At 35.9% G+C, this 24,656-nt stretch overlaps 1 protein-coding gene across 1 annotated transcript in view; it reads right to left on the bottom strand.

Moving 5' to 3' along the window:
• HMCN1 (hemicentin 1) overlaps positions 1–24,656 on the bottom strand; it is a 461,695-nt gene that overhangs the window by 335,389 nt on the left and 101,650 nt on the right. The window contains exons 2-4 of the mRNA XM_011934184.1: positions 19,496–19,566; positions 1,679–1,837; positions 423–545 (exon numbers count right to left, since the gene is read on the bottom strand). Of these exons, the coding sequence (XP_011789574.1) occupies positions 423–545; positions 1,679–1,837; positions 19,496–19,566 (353 nt within the window). The remainder of the gene's footprint in view (positions 1–422; positions 546–1,678; positions 1,838–19,495; positions 19,567–24,656) is intronic.

The raw sequence follows: 24,656 nt of genomic DNA, 5'->3' as shown, positions 1-24,656 counted from the left end.
AAAAAAAAAAAAAACAAAAAAAAAGGAAAATACTAAATTTTCTTACATTAGAATTTTGCTCAATAATTAACTTTTTCACATTCTACTTCAGTAACCAGTTAAGCCTCATTTTAATAGTCATATGAAAGTTATTCATCACAAACACAAATTGACCTTACTGAACAACAACAAAAATTTTTGATTCCCATAAAATTAAACAGTTAAATTAAACAGTTTGTTGCTATAAGTAATACAATCTAAAAATTAACATTAAATATATCTACATTACTTCACATTATTCAATGCCTTTATTGAACTGTGGCCTAAGAGTAATACCTTTTGGTTAAAATTGTTTTTGAAATCAAATCTGTCATAATTAGGCTGGCCTAACCGATTTTGATAAGGCAGCTGGTAATAAAGTAGACTCCTTTTATTAAACTGACCTCATTAACTTGTTTTTTGTCCAGATGGAACACTTGACCGGAACTTGTAGAGGCAATTTCTTCATAGACTTTATATCCAATATGGGTCCTGTCATCACAATCTCCAGTCAGTACAAATACCACCTATGATAAAAAAAAAAAAAAAAAAAAAGAAAGAAACAGTGTAAAGGGTTTCCAGAAATAAAAAAAGTACGTATCGAGTACCTATTGTGTTAACACATTACTGGGCAAGTAGAATATATGAGTGTGTGTGTGTGTGTGTGTGTGTGTGTGTGTGTGTATAAATGTATGTGTATATAATTATTGACTTTATACTCTGTTTAATAGTGAACTCATATAGGAACATAGTGATTTCTATTTCAGAAGTGTAGGCTAAAAGCTGTAGAAGTAGAAATGAGACCATGACTATGCTAGATCACAGAACGGCCTCAATTCCTCACCCCTCCCTGTATCACTCAGTTAAAAGATTCTGAATTTCTTCTTATAAAAGAGGTAGAGCTTATTTTGTCATCTTTGAATCTAAGCTTGTCCATGTAACTTCCTTTGGCCAATACCATGAGGCAAAAATGACATTCTACAAGGTCTGGGCTGAGACCCAAAAGGGCTTATATGTATTTCCATTTGCTCTTAAGTGTTTCTGCCATGGCCATGAGAAGGACGTGCCTAAACTAACTTACTGTTAAGTTAACTTAACTTGTTAAGGGTAAGACAACTATGAGGCAAAGCCAGGTCTCCTGACAGTCAAGCTTAGATAAGCAAAACCCATACTATTCCCCAGACACACCAGTGAGCAAGCCTGGCTTAGATCAACTGAGCTCTGTGAACATGGGAGAAATAAATGCTTATTGTTTTAGACCATTGAGTGTTTGAAAAGTTTGTCATGCGGCAATAGCTGATACAAAGAATAACTCTGACTCAGGCATGATTCCACGTCAGAGATAACATTGGAATATAAGTCTTTTTTGGTTAGGCCTATGTTTTGTCAGTTATAAGGAAAAAATGGTAACAAGTACCTTAATTAATCCCCAATCATGTCTTCTCCATACTGAAAAACAAGGCATTCATATGCTATGTATAAATATCACATCTATGTTTAATATGTTTAAATTAGATGACATATACATATTGGAGAACATACATGTGGATAATCATAATTTTTGTTATTGACCACATATGGAACAGTCAAAGAAGACAGGCAATCTCTTACCTACTGCATTTAGACAGAATGCAGTATGTTGGGATTGATTCTTACTCACTTGTGACTGTTTCTGTTGGATAAGTTGCAGAACCTCATGGGTGAGCCGGTAATCTTTGGACCGAGCATCAGTGAAAACATAGATGAAAGAACCAGGAAGAGAAATTTCCAAGGCAATTTTTATAGCTCCAATACTCATTTCTGGACAATCACCACCACCCTGTTGAGTGGAGAGAAAAATTCAATTACCTCATCAGCAAAAACAATTGAATATTTTGGTTATAACAAGGTACTTTGGGAGTTTTAGAACTGAGCAAGTTTTCACTTTTATTTTCTGGCAGTTTGGCACTTTGTTCAAGAAGGGATGGAAGAGATGTAAAGTGAGATGAACCAGAAAAATGCTTACGTAGGGATAAGTTAGAAATTCACACAAACTAATAGCTATATACGTTTAAAATTAAATGTCTATTTACTCTCCCCTGTCTTACACAATGATCTCATTATCCCCCTCTTCTCTTACTTTTTCTCATTCTTATTTGATGACCTTGCTTATTGTATTGAGAAGACAGAAGCAATTAGAAGGGAATGTTTATAAACTCCCACCACAATACCTGTTAGCCTACCTGCAGAAGCAGCCAGATGCCTGCCTTAATCGTGAACCACTTGCTTGCACTCATGGCTGTGCACCCATGGCTAAGGCTAACTACTCACCTGGGAACTAATCAAGGTGATCTCTCTACTCCATCACACTCTTCACTAAATCTTTCCAGCATGGCATGTCTCTATATTCCATCAAACTTCTGCTCACTTCGTACCTGTCAGAGAAGCTTTCCCTGACTATCTGACATAAAATGCATTCTGTTTGTCATTCTTTTCACTCTGACTCTGTTTCATTTTCCTATTAACCCATAATCTGTGTGTTTTATTTTCTACTTGAATAGACTCAATATGTATTCCTAAACAAAAACTGTTCCCACCCTCAGAGGAATTCTTGTCATGTTTATTTCCTTCATAATTATGTGGATTTGTACATGAAATTGTGAGCTTGCTGTATTTACAGTTTTATGCATTATATTTTAGAATTACATCCTGTTTGGTTCCATGTCATCAGCATTGTTTAAAATCACAGGTTTGAATAATGGAAAAACATTCTATTATGTCTATATTCCATACTTTAGTCAACCATTTCTCTGCTGTTGAAATATTAGTGCTCTTTCCAATTTTACTTCTCCATCAAAAATGGTAGATAGATAGACAAACAGACAGACAGACTAATAGCAATAACTATAGGGCCAAGGGAATGGACTTTTGATCAATATAATTTGAGCGATTAATAATTGCTGAACACCTGGCTAAGATTTGGTCATCCAACAAATAAGCTGAAATATCTTGTCCTGAAGGAGTTCAGGGCCTAGAATAAGCAATCACATAAAAAGCAGGGCAGCTTGGGGTCATGTGGGCTTTATGGCAGCAGAGTCCAACAAGTAAGAGCTCTTTCTTAGAAAGAAAATAGTTATTCCATGAAAGGAGTAAAGCTTTATCATTAAACTCTGGAAATCCTATTTGATTTTCCTATTGGGTCTTTCGCCAGGCTCCAACAGTCTCATATTCTGATACAGATACCGTGAACACCATAGATCTAATCAGGGTCATAAGAACCAAGTATAAGAATAGTTTACAATGTAGCTAGCCTGGATGAAGTAGAGAATCTTTTCTTGTACTGGATCCCAATCAAAACTTACAGTCTTTGAGTATTATTTGTTAAATAGGTTGAAACAGAGTATTAGCTGTTAAAAAATGACTCTAAAACTGAGAGACTCATTAAATATTAGGTCACTTTCTTAATTGCATGGGGCTAGAAGATGTAGTAACCTGATCTTCACTTTGGAAAATACACCAGCCATAGATTCCCCAAAATTTTATTGAGTTAGCAGTCCTTTATCTTTTTGCAGAACTTATCTCCTACCTTCTATCATTTATACGCATTTTTGAGGCATTTAGTTTAAGAAATCACACCGCTCTCAACAACTTGTATATTTGTATCTTTTGACCATACTTATCTCTCAAGTTCTAATTTTACATTTTCAATTTCTTGTTAGAACTCTATTCCTGGGTGTTCTATAGGCATCTCCAATTTAGTGCATCTAAAACAGAACTCATATTTTCTGCTTTGTCATCCCTATTTTTGTTTACAGTACTACCTGCATATTTAGTTTCAAAACCTGAGTCATTTTTGACTCCTCCTTCTACTTTCATCTAATCAGTCGTCAATCATTCGACTTAAATCTGTCCTTTCCCTTTCTCTTCACTTCCTACTAGTAACTTTTCTTAACACGAATTTTATACATGTACAGACTCCTATCTGATTTTCAGATTCCTTCCACTTAACTTTATTTTGCCTGCAGTAAAAAGCTATATACATCACGTTCCTACTTAAAATATTTCACTACTTGTGTTGGATCAAATAATCTTTCTAGCTTTCTATCTCCTGTTGCTCCTTCTCCACAAATTGCTCCCTTTAAGCTGAGATTACTTCCTGTTCTTTTAATATTCCCCTTGCTTCATGCCTTAATGCCACGATAATTTTCATTCAAGTAGTCTTTCTACTGTTCTATCTCTACCATCAAACACTTCTCAACAAAACATGCATGCCTAAATTCTTCCATTATTGTATAAGCTCATTGATGGCAAGAAACTGTGCTTTGCTGATTCCTTGAATCCTCAGTTCATAGCACATTTCTGGCTTAAAGTCATCACTGACTAAATATTTTTCAAATTAAACTATTATCTCACAATGGTTGAGATAATATGCCTTCCCCTCCTTAAAGCTTTGTTTCCAGTCAAATGTGCTTCCTCACTCTTCAGATGCATTCTACTCTGCTTTACACTTTAGTGGTACTTATTTCCTTTACTTACACTTTAGTGGTACTTACACTTTAGTGGTACATATTTCCTTTGCATAACAGTTATTTGGAGGGTTATCGTGCAACAATGATCCTAAATGAAAATTTATGTAATTGGAAAGTGGGAAATAGACAGACATGTTAGTAATTTTGGTATATTGGATAGAAATAATACTTGCAACCAATTTTGTATAATTTGTAATGGATATTCTGGGATGCTCAAAAAAATTTAAATTCCTATTGTATATTCAGAAGCTTAAAGAAAAACATTTCTCAACTGCACCTGACACTGTGTACCCGAGTGTGAACCACAATATAATTTATCGATTCTACAAGCATTTGTTGAGTGGCCAAGTACATAATACAACTCCATGGTAGTATAATTCTAAGGAGAGATTAAATGTCTTTTACCAATTGTCACGTGTGTACGAACACACTAGGGGAAGTTTTCTGTCTACAGGCCAAACATGAGGACAGCTAAGAAATATCTAGAGGCACATATTAGGAATAGAAGGAATGATAAGCCTTGTCTAGTTATTGAGGGAGAGACCCTCTCTGAGCCATTTGACTTAGTTATAAATTTGCCCTAAGAGGACCTATAGATCCCTACTTCCCTAGGAATCCTGAAACATTACCCAGGAGTAGAATGTAGAGACCACTAGAATCATTGAAAGGGACTCCAGATGAATTCGCCCAATTGGAATCTCCCCAGAACTTCAGGTTCAACCTAAAATTGAATGCAGCCCTAAAAAAATCATGTACTGAAATAGGGTCCCTAAGACTATAAACATTTTTCAGCCTATCAATTTGAATAAAGCAGTTTAACCACATATTAATAAAATCAAGATGGTCAACAACCTTTTCTGTAAGTATTAGAACCACCTTATTTTCCTGAAATAAAAAAGCCACTTTGTGAAACACTGGAGCTTTATGTATATGAGGCTTAATAGTGGTTAATAATCAAAGGAAAGAGTGTGGTCAGCTGACACAACTAAAACCCCACAGAGAATTTCACAAATATCGTTTTATTTATTGGACTTTTATAATATCATGTACTCTAAAATGAATTCTTTGACTTTTATGAAAGAACTAACAATAAGTCTCAAAGCAGCCAGGAAAATTGGAGAATGTCAAGTAAAAAGAGAACATTTTAAGCCAGGCATGGTAGCACATGCCTGTTGTCCCAGTTACTTGGGGGGCTGAGGTGGGAGGATCCCTTGAAACCAGGAATTCCCATCCAGCCTGGGCAACATAGCAAGCTATCTCTTAAAAAACAAAATAAATGTTTAAAAAAGAAACACTTTTGACTCACACATGTCAGAAGCCAAGATTGGATGTGCTTATACATCCTTTAGGAGTGCTCTGTATAGCTTAATTATGTTTTGTCTGCTATGGAAATCAATGTATTCTTTATAATAAAAATGACTGTTCTGCCCCAAATTTTACATTTGCAATATAATCTGCAAACACAGATTATATTGTAGTCATATTGATTATAAGTGTTCTCAGGAATAAAACTCTTCCCAAAATAATACAGTATATTTAAATTATTACCTTTCTGCTTCTAGCTAACTGAAAATTAAAAGCAAATGTTAACTAGTAATTCATATCTTAATAAAGCTATGTGTCTATCTCATTGTGGATAGAAGGTCCTGAAAAGAAAAGTAAGTTTATTCTTTTTCCAAAAGAAGTTAACATACAGTATTATCTTGTTATAAAAGCTCCCTATCTGATATTTGAGTTTGGTTTCCTAATAATTTTAAATCATAAGTGGCCATTAAAATGATCTGTGAGGCCGGGTGCAGTGGCTCATACCTGTAATCCCAGCACTTTGGGAGGCTGAGGTGCGCAGACTGCCTGAGCTTAGGAGTTCGTGACCAGCCTGGGCAACACGGCGAAAACCCGTCTCTACTAAAATACAAAAAAAAAAAAAAATTGGCCGGACATGGCGACATGCCCCTAGTCCCAGCTACTCAGGAGGCTGAGGCAGGAGAATTACTTGAACCCAGGAGGTGGAGGTTGCAGTGAGCTGAGATCGCGCCACTGCACTCCAGACTGGGTGACAGAGCGAGACTCCATCTCAAAATAATAATAATAAATAAAATGATCTATGAAAGAAATGCTTTACCTCTGCACTAACACAGTAGCCACTACCTAGCCTCATGTGGCTATTAAGCACTTGAAATGTGGCTGGTAAAAATGAGAAACTGAATTTTTAAATTTTATTTTAATTAAAATTTAAATTAAAAAACTAAAGCAATGCTAATTTTTATATTGACAACATATTGAAATATTTTGGATATATTCAGTTAAATAAATAGATTATTGAAATTAATTTCAACTGCTTTTGAAATTATATACGTAGCTCACACTATTTGTTGGACAGTACTACTTTAGAATGATACATTTGATTGACTTATGTAGACTTCATTTTAGACTGGTAATTGCCAGGCATGGTGACTCGTATCTGTAATCTCAGCAGTTTGGAAGGCCAAAGAGGGCAGATCTCTTAAGACCAGAAGCTTAAGACCAGCCTTGCAACAGAGGAAATCCCCATCTCTAAAAACAAAAAGGAAAAAATTATCTGGGTGTGGGGTGTGGTGGCACACAGCTGGTATGTGGTCCCAGCTACTCAGAGGGCTCTGGGTAAGTGGACGCTGCAGTGAACCGTGATTATGCCACTGCATTCCAGCCTGGGCTACAGAGTAAGACCTTGTCTCAAAAAAAAATAAATTAACTAATTAATTAAGTCCTTTAAAAGTCTGTAGCAGTTTCATTTTGACCTGAATACCAAATAGAAAAAATGTAAAATCATAATCCATAAACATTTATGATGGAAGAATTTACAATTGAAGAATTTAAATCTATAAAAGCTCCTATTGATTTAATCAGCACTTTTCTTGGTAATAAGACACTCTACCTGTGTTAATTCAATAAATGTCTACTCTGAGCCAAGTGCTGAGAGATATTGTCACAAACATTATGTTATTTATTTTTTATATCAGTGGATAAGGTAAACATCACTTTTAACATGTTTTATTGACTCATTTTGAAAATCCTTTTTCAGGGTCATACAACTAGTAAGTGAAAAAGCAGGGATTTGAACTCAATTATTCCTGGGCTGAAAATTCATGCAAACTCCCATGAGGCATTTTATTACCTTCTGGAACTTCTATGACTATAAGCAAGTGCTTTATGAAACACTGTATAATCAGAGGAAGAAAATTCCCATTCTTCTAGACACCTACAGAATATTGTTTATTCTTTTATGGTATTCAATAAGATGTATGATAATTTATATTTCCTCCTACTTGATCTCTGTTTTTTGGAGTACTTAGTAGGTATTCCATTGTTGTTTGATGAATGAATGGATAAATGACTAGTGAGTAAATGGGTGAAAGATTTTCAAAGCAATCTTGACATATTCTAGGCACACTTAACATACTCAGCCTGAGCTTGACTTAAGCCTAGCCCATCCCATTTCAAGTAATATAATTCCAGAACTAAACCTTCTAAAAGTACAAGTGCATAAAGCTAACTTCCGCTATGTTTGATCTCTGCCCCACACCCCTCTCTGTCCTGGTGTACCCTCAGGATTAATAATTAACAGGATAAAACCAACATAGCTATGTAAATATATTTCCTAAAACCACAGAAACATGCGCGTGCACACACACACACACACACACACAAATGAAAGTTATAATGGAGATGAACTGTATAATGTATAGAATTAGCTCCCTAAATGCATTTTAGAAAGGGTCTGACTTTGTTAACCCGTACTTTTATTTGAACCTTGACATACAGATAATTAGTATCAGTATGCACAGTCCTGCTCGATATTTTGATTGACATTTTATCTTTATAATTCTACTGATGCCTACAATTTACTAAACTGCCAAAGACGTTTCAGATAGAAAAATGTGTACTAAAAAAAACAGAAGCATGTGAGCTGTCACAGTATATGTTGCTCCTGGAATAAAAAAATTAAAAAAAAAAAAACCTGTAACTTCAGAGTTACGGTGATAATTATGTTCACAAAATGAATTCCTGGAAAGCAAGATTAAATAAGAATGAATAGAAATCTTATCATTCAAGGGAGTATTAAAACACAGATTATCATGCTGTCGTTTCTAAATACAAGACAGTGTAGGAGTGGCACTGGAATAAACTGAACCTTTAAACTGTGAGAGGAGTGGGAAAAAAATGAAGTCCCTGTTCAAATCCTAATGGGACAATGTACATCAAATGATGGATCAGAGAGACCCAAGAATGTTAATCTCAGAGCAAGCATGTTCCCATGCTTTATCATTTATCTTCTAATCAACCTATTTCAATTCTTCTCATCTTTTCATTGAACTCATTTTTATATCAATTGTTTTTCAAGTGCCTAACTCTAAGCAATAAAAAATTGAAACGTTTTTATAGGCTCATGACTAAGTCCAAAATAATTCTCATTGGCATTACAATATTTACCCTTATTCTAACATGAGTATAACCTACTAAAGTTTGCACTTAGTTTCAAAGTCTGACTGTATCCTTTTCACATGGAACCCCCATGCGTGAAATGTCATATTTCTGTAATCTGTCCCTTACCTATAAAATTTAGGTATGAAACTCAGTTTCAAGCTGAACAAAAAAAATTTATTTCTTTGTTTTTTCTTTTTTTTTGTTGAGACAGGGTCTAGCTCTGTCACCCAGGCTGGAGTGCAGTGGCATGATCTCGCTCACTGCAATCTCCACCTCTGGTGCTCAAGAGATTCTCCTGCCTCAACCTCAAGAGTAGCTGGGATTACAGGGACCTAACACCATGCCCAGCTAATTTTTGCATTTTTAGTAGAAACAAGGTTTTACAGTGTTGGCCAGGCTGGTCGCAAACTCGTGACCTCAGATAATCCACTCACCTGAGCCTCCCAAAGTGCTGGGATTACAGGCATGAGCCACTGCACCCAGTCTAAAGCTGAACCCAATTTTACAACTCTCAGTTCTCTTTCTTAAAATACAGTTGTGCAATTCTTTTACCAAGAAAACAGGATGTATATGTGAAAACCATTAAATTACATTGAGTCTAATTTACAGCTGCATCAAAGCAAGTATAAAATAAAGTAGAATAATTACAGAGTTTGTCAGTGACACGTGCTGGCTTTTATTACTTGTAGAATATATTGCAGGGATGTAATGAGAGACCATCAGAATATTGCAGAGCCCAAACCTGAAATCTCCAAAATCAAAATAAAAGATGTTACATCCCAGGCAGTCAAACTATGCTGCTCTTTGCTACACATTCATTGATCACCAAACAAGCTCAAAAATGGTGAAATCCAAATTAAAGCATCAAAGAACTGCTGACCACAATTCCAGGCACAGTAAAGGTAATAATCACAACAATGTCCATGCTTTCAGATTATCACCTGTCACTGGTAAGGATTTAACTCATCAGGAACTGATTTTTCAACTCGTTGGACCTTCATTCAAGGGAGGTAGAGCTTTGGTAGGTCTTCAGGGGATATGTTTTCTTGGGTCTTCGGAGGAGGTTCAGTTCGCTTCAAATAAAATATTTATAAAAACTGCACTATGTACCAGGCACTCAATACATGATGAGTAAATTAGACAATGTTGTACCTAATACTTTAAAAAATATCAAAAACTTCATAATTCACATGAGTTACAATGCACAGTGAGTGGTCCTTTAAAGAGGAAAATAGGATGGAGTCAATCAAGAAAAAAAGAATAACAAAAATACCTTCTACTTATCAGAAGACATGTAGAAATAGACAGGATTAACCGTAGGCAAAAATGGGAAACTAACAAATGATATCTTGGTATTCTCAGTCACCCTTCAGTAATCATCCTCTTCTCAGCTTCTTAAAGAATTCTTTCTTACCCCCATTCAAGGATTCGGTATCTTTTTTTTATTTTTTTGAGACGGAGTCTTGCTCTGTCTCCCAGGCTGGAGCACAGTGGCACAGTCTCGGCTCACTGCAAGCTCCGCCTCCCAGGTTTAGGCCATTCTCCTGCCTCAGCCTCCCCAGTAGCTGGGACTACAGGCGCCCACCACCACACCCAGCTAATTTTTTTGTATTTTTAGTAGAGACGGGGTTTCACCGTGTTAGCCAGGACGGTCTCGATCTCCTGCTCGTGATCCGCCCGCCTCGGCCTCCCAAAGTGCTGGGATTACAGGCATGAGGATTCAGTATCTTTTTATTGTGACCTTCAAAATTAAGACACTGCCATTGCCCTGGTTGGAATGGATTCCTGGTCCCACCTAACAAGTGGCTCTCTTGTTTGCTTAGGGAGCAAAAGCCAGAGTGGGCATGGACAGGGTCTAAGAAGGTCCTACTAACAAATCATCATTTGCTTATTCAAGGAGGAAGCATTCACCATACCTATACTTGCTCTGAGCAGACCGTCTTGCTCCCAGTTCTTCCTCTCCTGTGACCTTTCTCTGTTTTTCCTCTCTGCTAGTCAAGACTCTACCCAGCCATAGAAATTTCTCTCTTCCTTCCGCTCCAACACTCACATATGGATTCTGCATGCCATCTAGCACATTTGGTATTATCTTTGTTATTACCTAGTTAATGAAGATCGTAATGCTGTGACTCTTTATTTAATGTGGTAAAAATATATTTATACTACTTGTGTTATTTCCTCTCTTGGCAAAATGGAAAAATGCATTTTTACTAATAAAATCATTATGATTTACAAAGACATCATATTATGAGAAAGTTTGAGATACACAAATTTTACATTGTTTTTAGTAGTCATTTAAAAAATGATGAAATAAGATCTTAAAGGAGATGACTACATATATGATAGAGCAAATAAATCAGGATTTTTAAAAAATCACCATGAATATAAAAGGACAGAGACCTAGTTTAAACATTTATATAAGGAAACCTGGGGGACTTAGCTGATGATGGAACCAGTATTCAATAATGTAATATGCCTGCCAAACAAAGCTGATATCAGCCTCCAGCATTAAAAGATGTTCCCCAGACATTGCTCCAGAGGAGTCCCCCAGGTTTCATCTGGCAACAAAGTCCAGTGCTATCAAATCTTTAACTAGTGTTACTCAGGTCTAGGGTATCGACAGGTTGCTGGAAGACATTCTAACATCTGATGGAGTAACCGGACAAATGATATTCAAAGTCAATTCCAATACTAAGACTCCTCAATTCTCCTGAAATTTTTTTTTAAGGTCTAGGAATAAAAAAGATGCTTCCTGAGAAGTAACTGCTCCTACCCAGTTTGGACAGAGAAAAAACTCTAATTTTCTTTTATGTCCATTTCACTGAAAATTAGTTTGTTTTTTAACTGCAGCTACTAGCAACTCTGAAAAAAATGAGATTTATAGTTTTCTCTAGGAATCCTGGCTGTAGGTCAAGGAACATTCTCCCAAGAAAACTGTTCTGATCTCCATCCTTACCATCACCTAAAAACTAACAAAATCAGATTTAGTACTTATTGTGGGGAACAGAACAATCTGTTGCTTGCCTAAGTAGCACATATGGATTGAATCCAGGCATTGTAGGTTAGTGTATTCTTTATCTTAAACATTATTTGGCCACAGGAATCTGCAATATTTACCATGCAATGACTCATGTATTTACCCTTAAGGATATTCCCATAGATGCACACTTTGAAAAGAAATTCAAGAAATTTCCCATTATAATCCATATCCACCCCACTCTAACCACCTGTATATTCCATTTTGAAAAAGCAATCCAACAGTCAAAATAGGCTTCAATATTCTTTGTCTTTTGAAGTTTACACAAAAGATCACAAAATCAACCACGTATTTGCTTCTGGATAGGGTACCAAAATGGATACCTAAAAAAGAGCCAAACATTCCCATTCCTGTCCTCCACCATCTTGTCGCAGTCTCTATTCCTTGTTTTCTGGGGATACAGGACTGTTTGTCCCTCAGACACTTCTTCACTCTAGCAGAAACTCTAATAGAAAACTCGAACTGCAAACTAAAGTTTTAACAGATGCTTCATTTAGGCCCAAAGAAGCTTCAACATAAAAATAAAAACAATCAAAACACTACCTATGAATGTACCTACAGCACACACGGTACCTTTCAATATCTTAAAAATATTTTGTTCTTGTTTCTCTCCAAAGTGTGCATGAGCTTAAATAAGCTTATCATACTTGGTACCAAGAAAATTTGCTGAGGAAAACCAGTGATTTTATTATTAACTTTGTCATTTGATACTTGGTAATTTTTGGTGGGCCAATTACTCAAAGTGATTGGAGATAGGAATGAAGTAAAAATATTTAAGAAATAAATTCATTTTGTGGAGGATGAGATCAGCCCTAGACATACATCTGTCTTTAATTCTTTCCTACTTTGTAACATACAAAGAGAAATTATATAAATAAATATGTTAACTTGATTAGATCAATAAGGTTATTTAAACAGGTATTTAGAAGAAAAGTAGCAGAGCAATAAAGGAAACTGGCTTTGGCATTAAATACCTCCAGTTTTGAGATTAGCTTTGCTACTTGCTATTTTTGGGACCTGTGTAAGACATGTTACCTAATATCAAAAAGCTTGCGATTCCTCATTTGTAAAAAGAAATAGTAATATTTATGTGGGTATAAACTGAGAAAATGATTTTAAAACACTTACAAAACCTTTTGCAAGGCACATATTCCAAAACTGTTGCTCATTTATGACATAAATATTTGGGGATTATTTCCCTTTAAAGAGCCATATATGTTTGATTTTTAAAAATTCATATGGAAGAATTCTCTATCTAGAAATTAAAGTTATAGTTTTACACAATAGCATTTTTTAAATATTAGAAATTAAAGTATATATACCAAATTGGCATAGTAAATTATACTTCTAAAATCAGCATTATTTTGTTCTCCTCTTTTTAGCAGTCTTTGCCTTTCTGGCCAGGGTATTTCATATTCTCCTTAGGCAGTTAATTCTATCAACTGTTCTTCTATAGCAAAACATTATTTTCCCCCTAACCTGAACTTTCCAAAGTTTAAACCTATTTATTCTTCTGGACCTCACCCTATCTTCTTCATAACTCTATCATGTTGCTATGTGACAATGCTTTTCCAGATATTTTTAATCATATTCCTACTTTTTTAAAAAGTCTATTTTATTAAAAGACTTTACTAAGGAAACTTAAATTATGTGTGAAGCTTTCGATTTGGGGGATCAACAATTTATACAAAAGTTGGCATTGTAATCTCATTATTGTAGAAATATATTGGTGTTTTGAGGGGTTGCGTGTATGTGTATGTGTGTTTAAACTTTGAACGTTTGATTAATGTACTTTTTGTTCTTTAAAATATTTGGATAAAAGGCTTGAAAGCATATCACTGCCAATACCATTTTCTAAAAATCAACAAATTTATAATTTCTTATAAAGAATGTGTCCCGAAGCAAGGCTTTGCACTGCATATTTACAAGGATGTTAATTTCTAAAGCTCTGTGTGATTTGAATACCATTTGTTGTCATTTGTCTTTCCTTCTTTTCCCCCAGAGAGAAAGCACAGTTGTTTTCAAGTTACTTCTCTGTATATTCCAGATGAAATAGGATAAAGGAAAATGAAATTAATGGTATAAGTTTAATAAATTAAGTGTAATAATTTTTTGCTAATTTTTTCCTGGAAAATTTTAGATTGCTTTTTCTCAAGTTAATTCCATATCTCTGGAAGAAAAATAGTGGAGCCTACTGTAATGTTAATGGATGATTAATGCACTTCAAACTGAATTCACTTCTCTTGTTTTCAAAACCATATTTAAATATGAAAGGAATATTTTTAAAAGTTTTTTTTTTAAAGTTCAAGTTAGTTTAATAGGATAACAATACTTGTTCTTGATATCAGTGATTTTGGGGGAGTTACTAAAAATGGTAGAAAGGGAATTAACTGAGGAAAGTTTTGAAAATCATACATAAAACAAAATTTTGTATCTCATACTAAAATTTTATGAAATTTGTGAGGTTTCTCAAACTGATTAATGAAATAATAAAGTATTCTATAAGTAAACACTGAACAAAATATATCCCCCTTTAGGGTAGTGTTAAGTGATGATGTAGACTACACTTTTCATATTTAACCTTTAAATTTTTTGTCACTGATTTAAGACCGAATAATTCACTAAAAACTTTGAAAGCAAAAACACTTCCATGGTATTCCCAATGCCTATAACAATGCCTAATGTTGAATGGAGGGAAAAAGTAAATATTTGATTTTTTCCCTTGCTGGTTGTTCTAATTAAGCATCCTTTTGGATCCTATGAAAGTGCAAAAAAAGGAGAAAAAAATAAAAAAGAAAATCTCATAAGATACAACCTGTCCAGAGGAAACCTAGAGAGAAATAGACCCCAGCTTTTTATTGCATGGGAGAAAGAAAGAAAAAATATTTTTTTGAAAGGAGGTAAAATTACATAATCTTACAGAGTGTCTGTATCATATTCAATTCCAGAAGGTGGAGGGAGACCTCTGGAGAGGGAGTCATGCAGTATGAGTCAGGAATCAGGATCCTTCACCCTGGAGTCAAACAGAGCAAGGAGGATCAGGGCACTCCCTATAGATCCTTCAGAACAAAAGAAGGGGAGAGGCAGATAATCAGGAAGCCCGTGCCAGGTCTCATTGACAATGTAGGTATTTTCATTCTGGCCAGATTTTCAAGAATATAGTCTAGTTGTATTCTCACAGAGGAAAAAAAATGAATATAGTAAATGCCTTTCTAACATTCTATCTGTTAGAAATCCCCATTACTTGGCCCTTCTGATTCTCTATAATGTAATAAAAACTGATAGGTTTTGGGGGTATTTTCTGTACCATCAAGTAAAGTTTAAATAATATTTGATACAGTTTTACTGTTAAATGTACATTTTTAAAAGAAGTTACCTCAAATGGCACTCATTTATTCATCAGCCACTGAAAGTTTACTGCAGATACTGGTTTATCTTCCAGATGAAGCACAGGCTAACATGAGCTACACAGCTTTTGTCATCAGGAACTCAGTGCAATAAGGGCACATGAAAGCATTTAAACAACCAGAACAATGCAATTTCTAATTTCCAAGATCCATGAATATAATATAAATTTCTATGGAAATTTATTTCAGAGAATTTGGACATCCAAAGTGGCAAAGAATTTTCTACATTGAGGGAGAGAAACGTAAATAGTAAATAAGCACCAAAATAATGACTGAAAAAATGCCATGGTATAAAAGAAAGGAAATGGAAGACTGTTGGTGAAAAAAAGGTCAAAAAAAATTCAGTAAAAGAGAAAAATAGTCAAGAGATAATTATATAAATCTACTTACATATTCATCAAATATAATTCAGTTTAGTATATAATTTACAAATGGAGACATGCACAAAATAGAATCACCCTTGAGTATTCAAGGGTGATTTGGAATGCCAAACTTCCAGTTTCATACCCTATGCCTCAATTATGCTTATTACTATGTGCAGATCTGAATCAAGTCATTTATCCAACAGTGAATCCATGAAAGTATTATACTTCAAACTCTGATTTGGACTCTGTTAATCTGTATATTCTGGTATATTCATTAATTCATTCATTAAAAAGTGAACAGGTTCTATATGCCAGTCCTATTACTGGGGTATTTAATAAGCTAAATTATACATAGTCCTTCAATGTGAACTCCCAACTGCTTTATGACAGAGAAAGGTAGTGAGAAATGACACAGCTGAGAAAATAGGGCAAGAGTCTCCGAGGAAGTGGTATTATTTAAGACGAGACTTTGAATACAGGATTTTAAACTAGGTTAAGGGAGTGTGGAAATGAGGGCAGACTGAAGGACAGGAACTTTCTGTGCAAGAACAGCATGTGCAAAAATGCCCTGAGGAGATGGGTGGGGATACAGATATGGGGAGGCTCTATGGAAGGCCCCTGCAGCACAGTACAGAGCCTGGGAGAAACAGTGGCACCAGATGGGAATGAAAGGTAGGAAGGTCTCAGGTCACTCAGAACCCAGAACAATAGGAAGAATTTGATGAGGTGGGGGTAAAGAGTCAAGTAGATACGGTACAAGGCAGAAACTTTCAGAGCTGTATTCTGAGATCCCTTTGTCTGCAGAGTAGAGAAGCTAGGCCTGGAAAATAGAAGCAAGAATAAATGCAAGAAAATCCCTTAGAAGCTTTTCTACATTAGTTTAGACTAAAGATATGGTAATTGGGACTCAGATGGTGTCAAAAGAAATGGAGAGGAGCCAATTGATTTAAAAGGTATTTAGAAAGTTACAAACAACACTTAATAACAGTTGGACCGACTATAAGGGGTAAAAGTGCAGGGTGTATTAAGGAAGTATCCAGATATTTGGCTGGGTAACCAGAATACTATAACATCACTCACAAAGGTAACAAAGAGGAGACAAAAGCCAAGGATTAAGCACCAAATTTAGGGTACTGGAAAAATAACATTCATGAATTTCATTTTAGAAGGCCATTGTGACATCCAAGAGACTGAAAAGAGGGTCTGTTCCTCAGGAAAGAGGTCAAGGCTAAAGCATATTTACATGGTATGGATGACTTTACCTAAGGAGAGGATAGAAAATGAGGAAACAGAAAGGAGCTAGTTTCAAAACCTTGAGGAACACCAATATTCAATGGCCAAGTGGAAGGAAATGAAGTTTCCTAAGAAGTTGAGTAGGAAAAATGAGATTAAAAAATGAAACATGGATGAAGGAATGAAGTATGTCAAGCAGGAGGGAGAGTCCAATGTTGTCAAACACTACAGAGATGTCTATCCATTATGATGAGTACTGGAACATTTCCATTGCATTTAGCAAAATGGATATCACTGGTCACTAGCTAATGATACTTTGATACAGTGGGAGGAATGGGAACTAGATTGAAATAGATGGAAGAGTGAATGGCAGAGATGGGAGTAAGGAAATGATAGCAGTGAACATAGACAATGTGGTTGGCATTGAGGGAATTGAGAGAATAGAAATTATTCATAAGAGGACTTGAGAAAAATACAGAAATTTTTTGTTGTTTATTTCATTTTGCTTTTCACGGTTTTGTTTGTTGGGATTTGTGTGTATGTTTTTTGAGACTTGAACATATATATTTAAAAGTCAATGAAAACTCCTTTTTGACTTTATTTTGGACACAGGGTCTCACTCTGTCACCCACGCTGTAGTGCAATGGTATGATAATAGCTCATTGTAGCCTCAAACTTCGGGGCTCAAGTGATCCTCCACCCTCACCTTTTCAAGTAGCTGGGACTACAGGCATGCACCACCGTGCCTGGCTGATTTTTTTTTTTTTCTTTTTTAGAGACAGGGTCTCACTATGTGCCCAGGCTGGTCTCAAACTCCTGGCCTCAAATGATCCTTCTACCTTTGCCTCCCAAACCAGCACTGGGATTACAGGCGTGAGCTACTGTGCCCAGCCTCAATGGGAACTCTTTAACAATTGAAAGAAACAGTTTGATAGCGTTAAAATCCCAAGAAAGTCAAGGAATTTAGATCAAGTGAATAAGGATAGGATAGGTGCTGGATGGAAATGGTTATATGTTACATATGAGGAAGCAGAGGGCTTCCTTTGTTTGTGACTATGTGTGAAAACGAGGTCACTCTCTCAGAGTAGAGCATCTGCTGAAATAACCAGTAGTAAAAGGGTGGTGAGATAAAGGTTAAAGGAGAGTGAATAAGATTTGCAATTGTCATTGAGAAGAAAGGCAGATTTTATTGATCAAAGAAACATAGTAACATCATGGGAGCATAGAGTCCATTTGAGTTAAGTGGCCATGAATTCATCAGAGAATCAAAGTGTCATGTTGTGAAACTTCAACAACATTTCACCATTTGTGGACAAGCATGAACAATGCAGACAGTTGAGGTCACTCAGGAATGAGATTATGCCTTTTGAATAGAAAGGCAATGGATAAAGGAGAAAAAGCAGTGTTTTAAATGATTAAAAAAACTCTGAGCTAGATTAGAAGAAGTGAAAAAATAAGAAATCTGATGGCCTGGGAGTCAGTGTAGGGGTCAGTGGGCTGGAGTGCTTGCTGAGGGTAAGGGAGTGGTTGTAGTGTAAAAAGTTGCACCAACCCGCTCAGTGCACAGGTAATTGTTGATAAAGATGTCTGAATTATCTGAGACAGGAGACATGATAACAAGATCTAGGGGATGTTTGGATGTTTGTGGAAATAGATGACTAAAACGGAGTAAGGAAAAGGTCATCGAAGATAACTAGTAGCTCAAGGAACTGAAAAGGGACTATTCTGACTAGGTCATTCTCATAAATGTTGAAGTCACTCAGAATAATGGCACCTCTGGAGAGAAAAGGCAGCCAATGAGGCAGGTACCAATATCTGAAATGAATGATGGAGAGTGGCCAAAAAATCTGAAGATAACAGGGGCAGAGACCACAGAAGGTAGTATAGTGAAACAGCCTCAGAGAAGCACATTTTTTTAATGAATAAATTCAGCACCAAAAGAAGATGCATAGCAGCTTTACGTCTAAGTTCTGTTTTCAGAATAACATTTAAACCAATGTGATCCATCTTCTCTAATAACCAAGTTATGTGTACAAACATTTCATATGGCTGACTTATAGCAGCACAGAATATAAAAATTACCTTAGTTATGTCATTAATCTTGTGGGAAAATAATTATTAACTGTTCCTTATATTTCTAAGCAAAAGGACTTATCTAGACCAGGGGTCAGCAACCTTTTTCCTTAAAGGGACCAGTCTGCCACAATTACTCAACTCTGCCGTGACAGTGTAAACCAGCCATAGGGAGTAACTAACTCATGATATTTCAAATCCCATCTGTCCTATTTCTGTATCTATTGTTCAATTCATTCTGGACTCAGGTGGAGGACTGGGGTGTGTGCCAATCATGGAGTCCCTTAAAAAGCCAACAATTATTTCTTTTGGATTTAAAAAATAAAGATAATCAGCCAAAGGTTTGTGATTTTCCATTCCCCTAAGAGAACACTGAAAGCAAGCACTCACCTGAACATATAGTTCTCTGAGTTCATATTGAAATTTCTTGGGATCTGTGGTAATTGTCACTGGGCCAATTTCTGTGAAGATGAAAATGACATAGGTCAATAAATAATAATCAATAGCATTAAAGACTTTATTGTATTTATGGATGGCTTTTCACTGTGCACTACATGGTTACTTATTAATGAGAAATAGTAAAATACCAAATACTCTTTCTCAATTTGTAGCTACCAGAGAATAACTTATAATTTACTATAAAGTATGCATATCTAAAAGGATGAATTTTTAACCATAGGAAATGCAAGGAGGAGTAAAATAGTCACAGGACAAAGAATCAGGAGAGCACAGTTCCAGTTCTTTCCTACTCTCACCAGTCAGTAAATATTTATTAAGCACCACTTTGTTGTTAGAATTTAGATGAATCACTTATTCATCCATAATTCAGTTTCCCCAACTTTAAAGGGTAAATTTGTTTGCAACCTTTCTGTAAGTCTTACCTCATTCAAAATAAAAAGTTTGGTGCTAAACAAAAAAAAAGAAAAAAGTGAACATTCACTGCCTATCCCATAGGTTTTTAAGAATTTGGAGATATGGCCAGATGCGGTGGCTCACACCTGTAATCTCAGCACTTTGGGAGTTCAAGGCGGGCAGATCATTTGAGGTCAGGAGTTTGAGACCAGCCTGACCAATATGGTGAAACCCCGTCTCTACTAAAAAATGCAAAAAAATTAGCCGGGCATGGTAGCACATGTCTATAGTCCCAGCTATTCGGGAGTGGAGGTTGCAGTGAGCCGAGTTCATGCCACTGCAGTCCAGCCTGGGAGACAGTGAAACTCTGTCAAGAAAAGAAAGGAAAAGAAGAAAAGAAAAGAAAAGAAAAGAAGAGAAGAGAAGAGAAGAGAAGGGAAGGGAAGGGAAGAGAAGGGAAGGGAAAAGAGGAGAGGAGAGGAGAAGAGAAGAGAAGAGAAAAGAAGGGAAGGGAAGGGAAGAGAAGGGAAGGGAAAAGAGGAGAGGAGAGGAGAAGAGAAGAGAAGAGAAAAGAAAGGAAAAGAGAAGAGAAAAGAAAGGAAAAGAGAAGAAAAAAGAAAAGAAAAGAGAAAGAAAGGATTTGGAGATGCGTAGTTGCAAGCACATTAACAGTGCAGGAAATAGTCCCTATAACTTTTTTTCTCAAGGCTGGGGTGGCTGAACCTGGCTATCGCCATTCTCCTGAGCTGGCTTTGACCTAACTACCTTCAGGGCTGTGGCCATCCTCACAACTGCCCAGATGTACTACACAAAACCACTTCTTCCAACAGGAAAATGTGGGGCCATTGCCTTCCCTGGAGAGCCAAGACTTAGATCGTAAGTCAGGTGAATAGAAGGATCCCAGATATCATGGGTTAACTTGGAAATCTGTATATACATATATATTTATATTTTTGGTTGGATCTAGCATGTCTAAAGTAAACATTTCAATCCTGAGCTTATTCTCTTTAAAAAATAAATCAATTCTTAACATAGATAAACTAAAAGTGGCCATTTATGGGTATCAATTACTTTCCCCAGAGAGAATCCATGTATTTAAGTAATGGTATTAAAATTCATCTGGGTACCATGTGCTTAGATATATCATCTTAAATTCTCATGGTGGATGAAAAGCTTCCTATCTTATATAATGAAGGTATAGACTCATTCAAAACTATAATGTGCAACTACAATGCAAAATTATAAAGATACTTAACATTCAGCTTTTACAAAATGTTTTCTAGCTTTAAAGGCATACTGCTCAAAAAAGAGCTTATAACTCCAAAGAACAATACTTAATTAGCCAAACCTTCCATAACAAGCTACATATGGTACAAAAACAGACTGTAGCATTTTAAAAGTAAATGAGACAAATTGGAAGGGAGGTACAATTTGTCTGCCATAACCCATGTAATTTTTCTTAGAAATAACAGGAAAAAATGCCTCAGTCCTTCACTATAGATTAGACACTTTGCATTTTGCAAAAGGAGTGGAGAAGCAATTGGAGAAACTGTGAAAATGCAAACATCTGCATTCCATACAAAGCAGAACCATCATTAACCATGTCCCAAGTATATGGAAAATGGGAGAAGCCTACTCCCTCAAGACTAAACAAAGGCATACTTTGCAAAGGAATGCAAAACAGCAAAGAATATGCCAGGCAGTTACACTCTGACATATAAATTGTCAGTAGCATTGTCAAGCCAAGCTTCTATATTCCCACATTGCATAATACTGAAATAATCTAAGAATTTAAAATTCAAGAAGTAGAAAGAAATACAAAGAATACTAGAAAAAAAATTATATAATAATAAAGAGGTAAACATGCAAGGACATTCCCTATAGTAATAAAAAATATCTGAATATATGCCTGCTCTTCAAGAGTGGGGATCAAGGGATGCTATTAAAATAAGAGGACCAATTAGCCTTCATTTTAGTTAACCAGAGACTCTCAAATATCCACCTGTTTTCAACAAAGATAGGAAACCTTTCTTAAAGTTCACTATATTTTTGCAAGCCATACTGGACAGCTGAGATAAATCTTTATCAGTTATGAAACATACTCAGGAGAGGTAACAGCTTGCTGAGCTGTCCTATCCCTCCAGCTGTAAGCATCCTTTCCAATTCATTTTAATTGAATGATATGACTATTTGGCAAAATCAGCCCTCCTCCGTTTCAGAACTTGCTTCCATTCCAGTCTTTCTTTTCACATAACAGAGCCCTGTGCCAGCTGTGTCATTAGCAATTTCCTCTTTTCTTCCTTTTCACTCATGCTGGTTTCATCCCCTGCCAAGCCTTTGATGACATTCAGCAGGTACAACTTTGTCCTCTCTTCCTGCCTGAACATGGTCCTCCAGTGCTTATAGAATTAAATGGGAACTCTCAAAGGTAATCTAGGCCCTCACTACAAACTTCAAACTTTGAAGCTATTGCACTTCCTTACCATTTCCATCACTGTCCCCCTTGTCTTTCTCCTGCCCATGTACCTGTCAGGTCTATAAGGCCTGATTTAAACCTTATCTTTTTTAATATTTTGCCTTTTCTCTAATTTGCTTTACTGTCGTCCTGATAACATTGTTATAACAGAAAGTGGAAAGAATAGAGCTGCATATTTAACAAAATGCAGAGATCATTTCTACGTTATTCCGTTTATTTTATCTAGTTGTTTACAAAGAAAACTCACACATAAAAATGAAAATAATCATCAATCTCAAATATAAGTATAGAGCTAGAAAGGGCATTAAAGATTGTTTGGTTCAATCCCCTTACCCTACAGACAAGAAAACTTGAGGTCCAGAGACAATGAAAATGAAAAACTTTGGTAGTGAAGAAAGAGGTGAAGATATCTGATAACATATTTTATGTTGAGTGACTTATGCAGCTTGCTAACTTTCCCTGTTTTCCAACATTTCTATTCTGTGAATTATATCAAGACTAACATCCTTCTCCTTTCCTCTGGACTATGGGCCGGATGAGCTTCTTCGGAGTCCAGAATTTTAATATGATGCACACAGTACCCAGCATTCTTTGTTGTCACATGCCTATATATTTTTTACGTTATTTGTTGTTGTTGTTGTTATTGTTGTTTTAAGACAGGGTCTTGCTCTGTCACCCAGGCTGGAGTGCAGTGGCACTGTCACAGCTTACTGCAGCCTTGCCCTCCCAAGGATCAAGTGATCCTCCTGCTTCAGCCTCCCAAGTAGCTGGGACCACAGGTATGAGCTACCATGCCAAGCCAATTTTTTTATTTTTTGTTGAGACAGGGTCTCATTATGTTGCCCCGGCTGGAGTGCAATGGCATGATCACAGCTCACTGCAGCCTTGACCTCCCAAAGCTCAAGCAATCTTCCTGCCTCAGCCTCCCAAGTAGCTGTGACCACAGGTATGAGTCACCATGCCTGGCTAATTTTTTCATATTTTTTGGAGACAGGGTCTCACTATATTGCCCAGGCTGGCTGGGTGAATATTTTTTTAATAGACTGAATATCCCTCTTGCCTTGTAAATACTATAATCAACCACACTAAGCAACTTCGCTAGAAAATTGCCTCTCAAATCTATTTAACAAAAAGATGTTGAACACCTACTGTTTGCAGTTGCCACTGGTAACAAAGATGAATGAACATGAACCCTGTCCTCAAAGTCTCACCAGTCTAGTGAGATAAAAATGTAGATATGTAATTATAGTATGATGTAGTAAGCACAGAACTAAAAGTGTGGAAAAGGTAGTGTAAAAGCACTAATTGATAGAGACATTTTTTTTCCAGAAAGAACCAAGGGAGATTTCAAAAAGGATGTGAAAGTTCTAGATTTCAAATTAGTTAAAACAAAAGTTATTTATTCATACTGATTTCTTTTTAAGTTCCATACATCAAGTTCACAAGGTATTCACATCTTGTATCAAATAAGTTATTACATATCACTATCTATATTTGCAATAACTTGTATAATTCACAATACTCTATAACACATGCTGACCCACTTTAAGTCTTATAACAACATCATAGAGTAGGTAGGATATACGTATATAGACAATAGAAGCTTAAGTGATTAGCCAAAGTGGCCCAGCCTCTTTAAGGGCTACCACAATACCAAGTGCCAGCGACATGATAGCCAGCATCTACCATGTGATACTATTGATTGCCTGATTGCTTTATTCATACCTCACTTGACTGTCAGCACCTTGAGGGGATTAACTACCTCAGTATACATTCAGATTTCCAATAAGTGCTTGAATATAGGAGGAAGGAGGAGAAGGACAATAAAAAGAATAAAGATTAAACTTAGGCCTTCAGATTCTTTATTTCTTGCTTTATCACTACATCATGGAGCCTCAATGCTATAGCTAAAGATCAGTGAGGACACTGATTAATCAACTGAAAAAAAGTTCAGTTTCCTATGTAACCAGAGTGGTTTATTCTTTAGTTTAATCAAGTAAAGTTGATACAGAAAACTGATACAATTTTTCATATATAACTTATTTTTTAAAAAATGGTAGGCACCATGTACTATACAAAAATAAACATTTTTTTGTGCTTCAGAGACCACTTTTTATTTAAAAAAAAATAATGTCTGAAACTCTAAGGAAGTCTTTTCTCTTTTCAGTAATTTTATTATTTCCCATTTCCTAAGGATTTATCAGATGGGTTGTATTTATTTCC

This window comes from Colobus angolensis, unplaced genomic scaffold (genome assembly GCF_000951035.1).
Source record: "Colobus angolensis palliatus isolate OR3802 unplaced genomic scaffold, Cang.pa_1.0 Scaffold132, whole genome shotgun sequence".
Taxonomy (NCBI): Eukaryota; Metazoa; Chordata; class Mammalia; order Primates; family Cercopithecidae; genus Colobus; species Colobus angolensis.
Note: the sequence above shows the minus strand (reverse complement) of the source record. Positions and strands in the feature narration are given on the sequence as shown.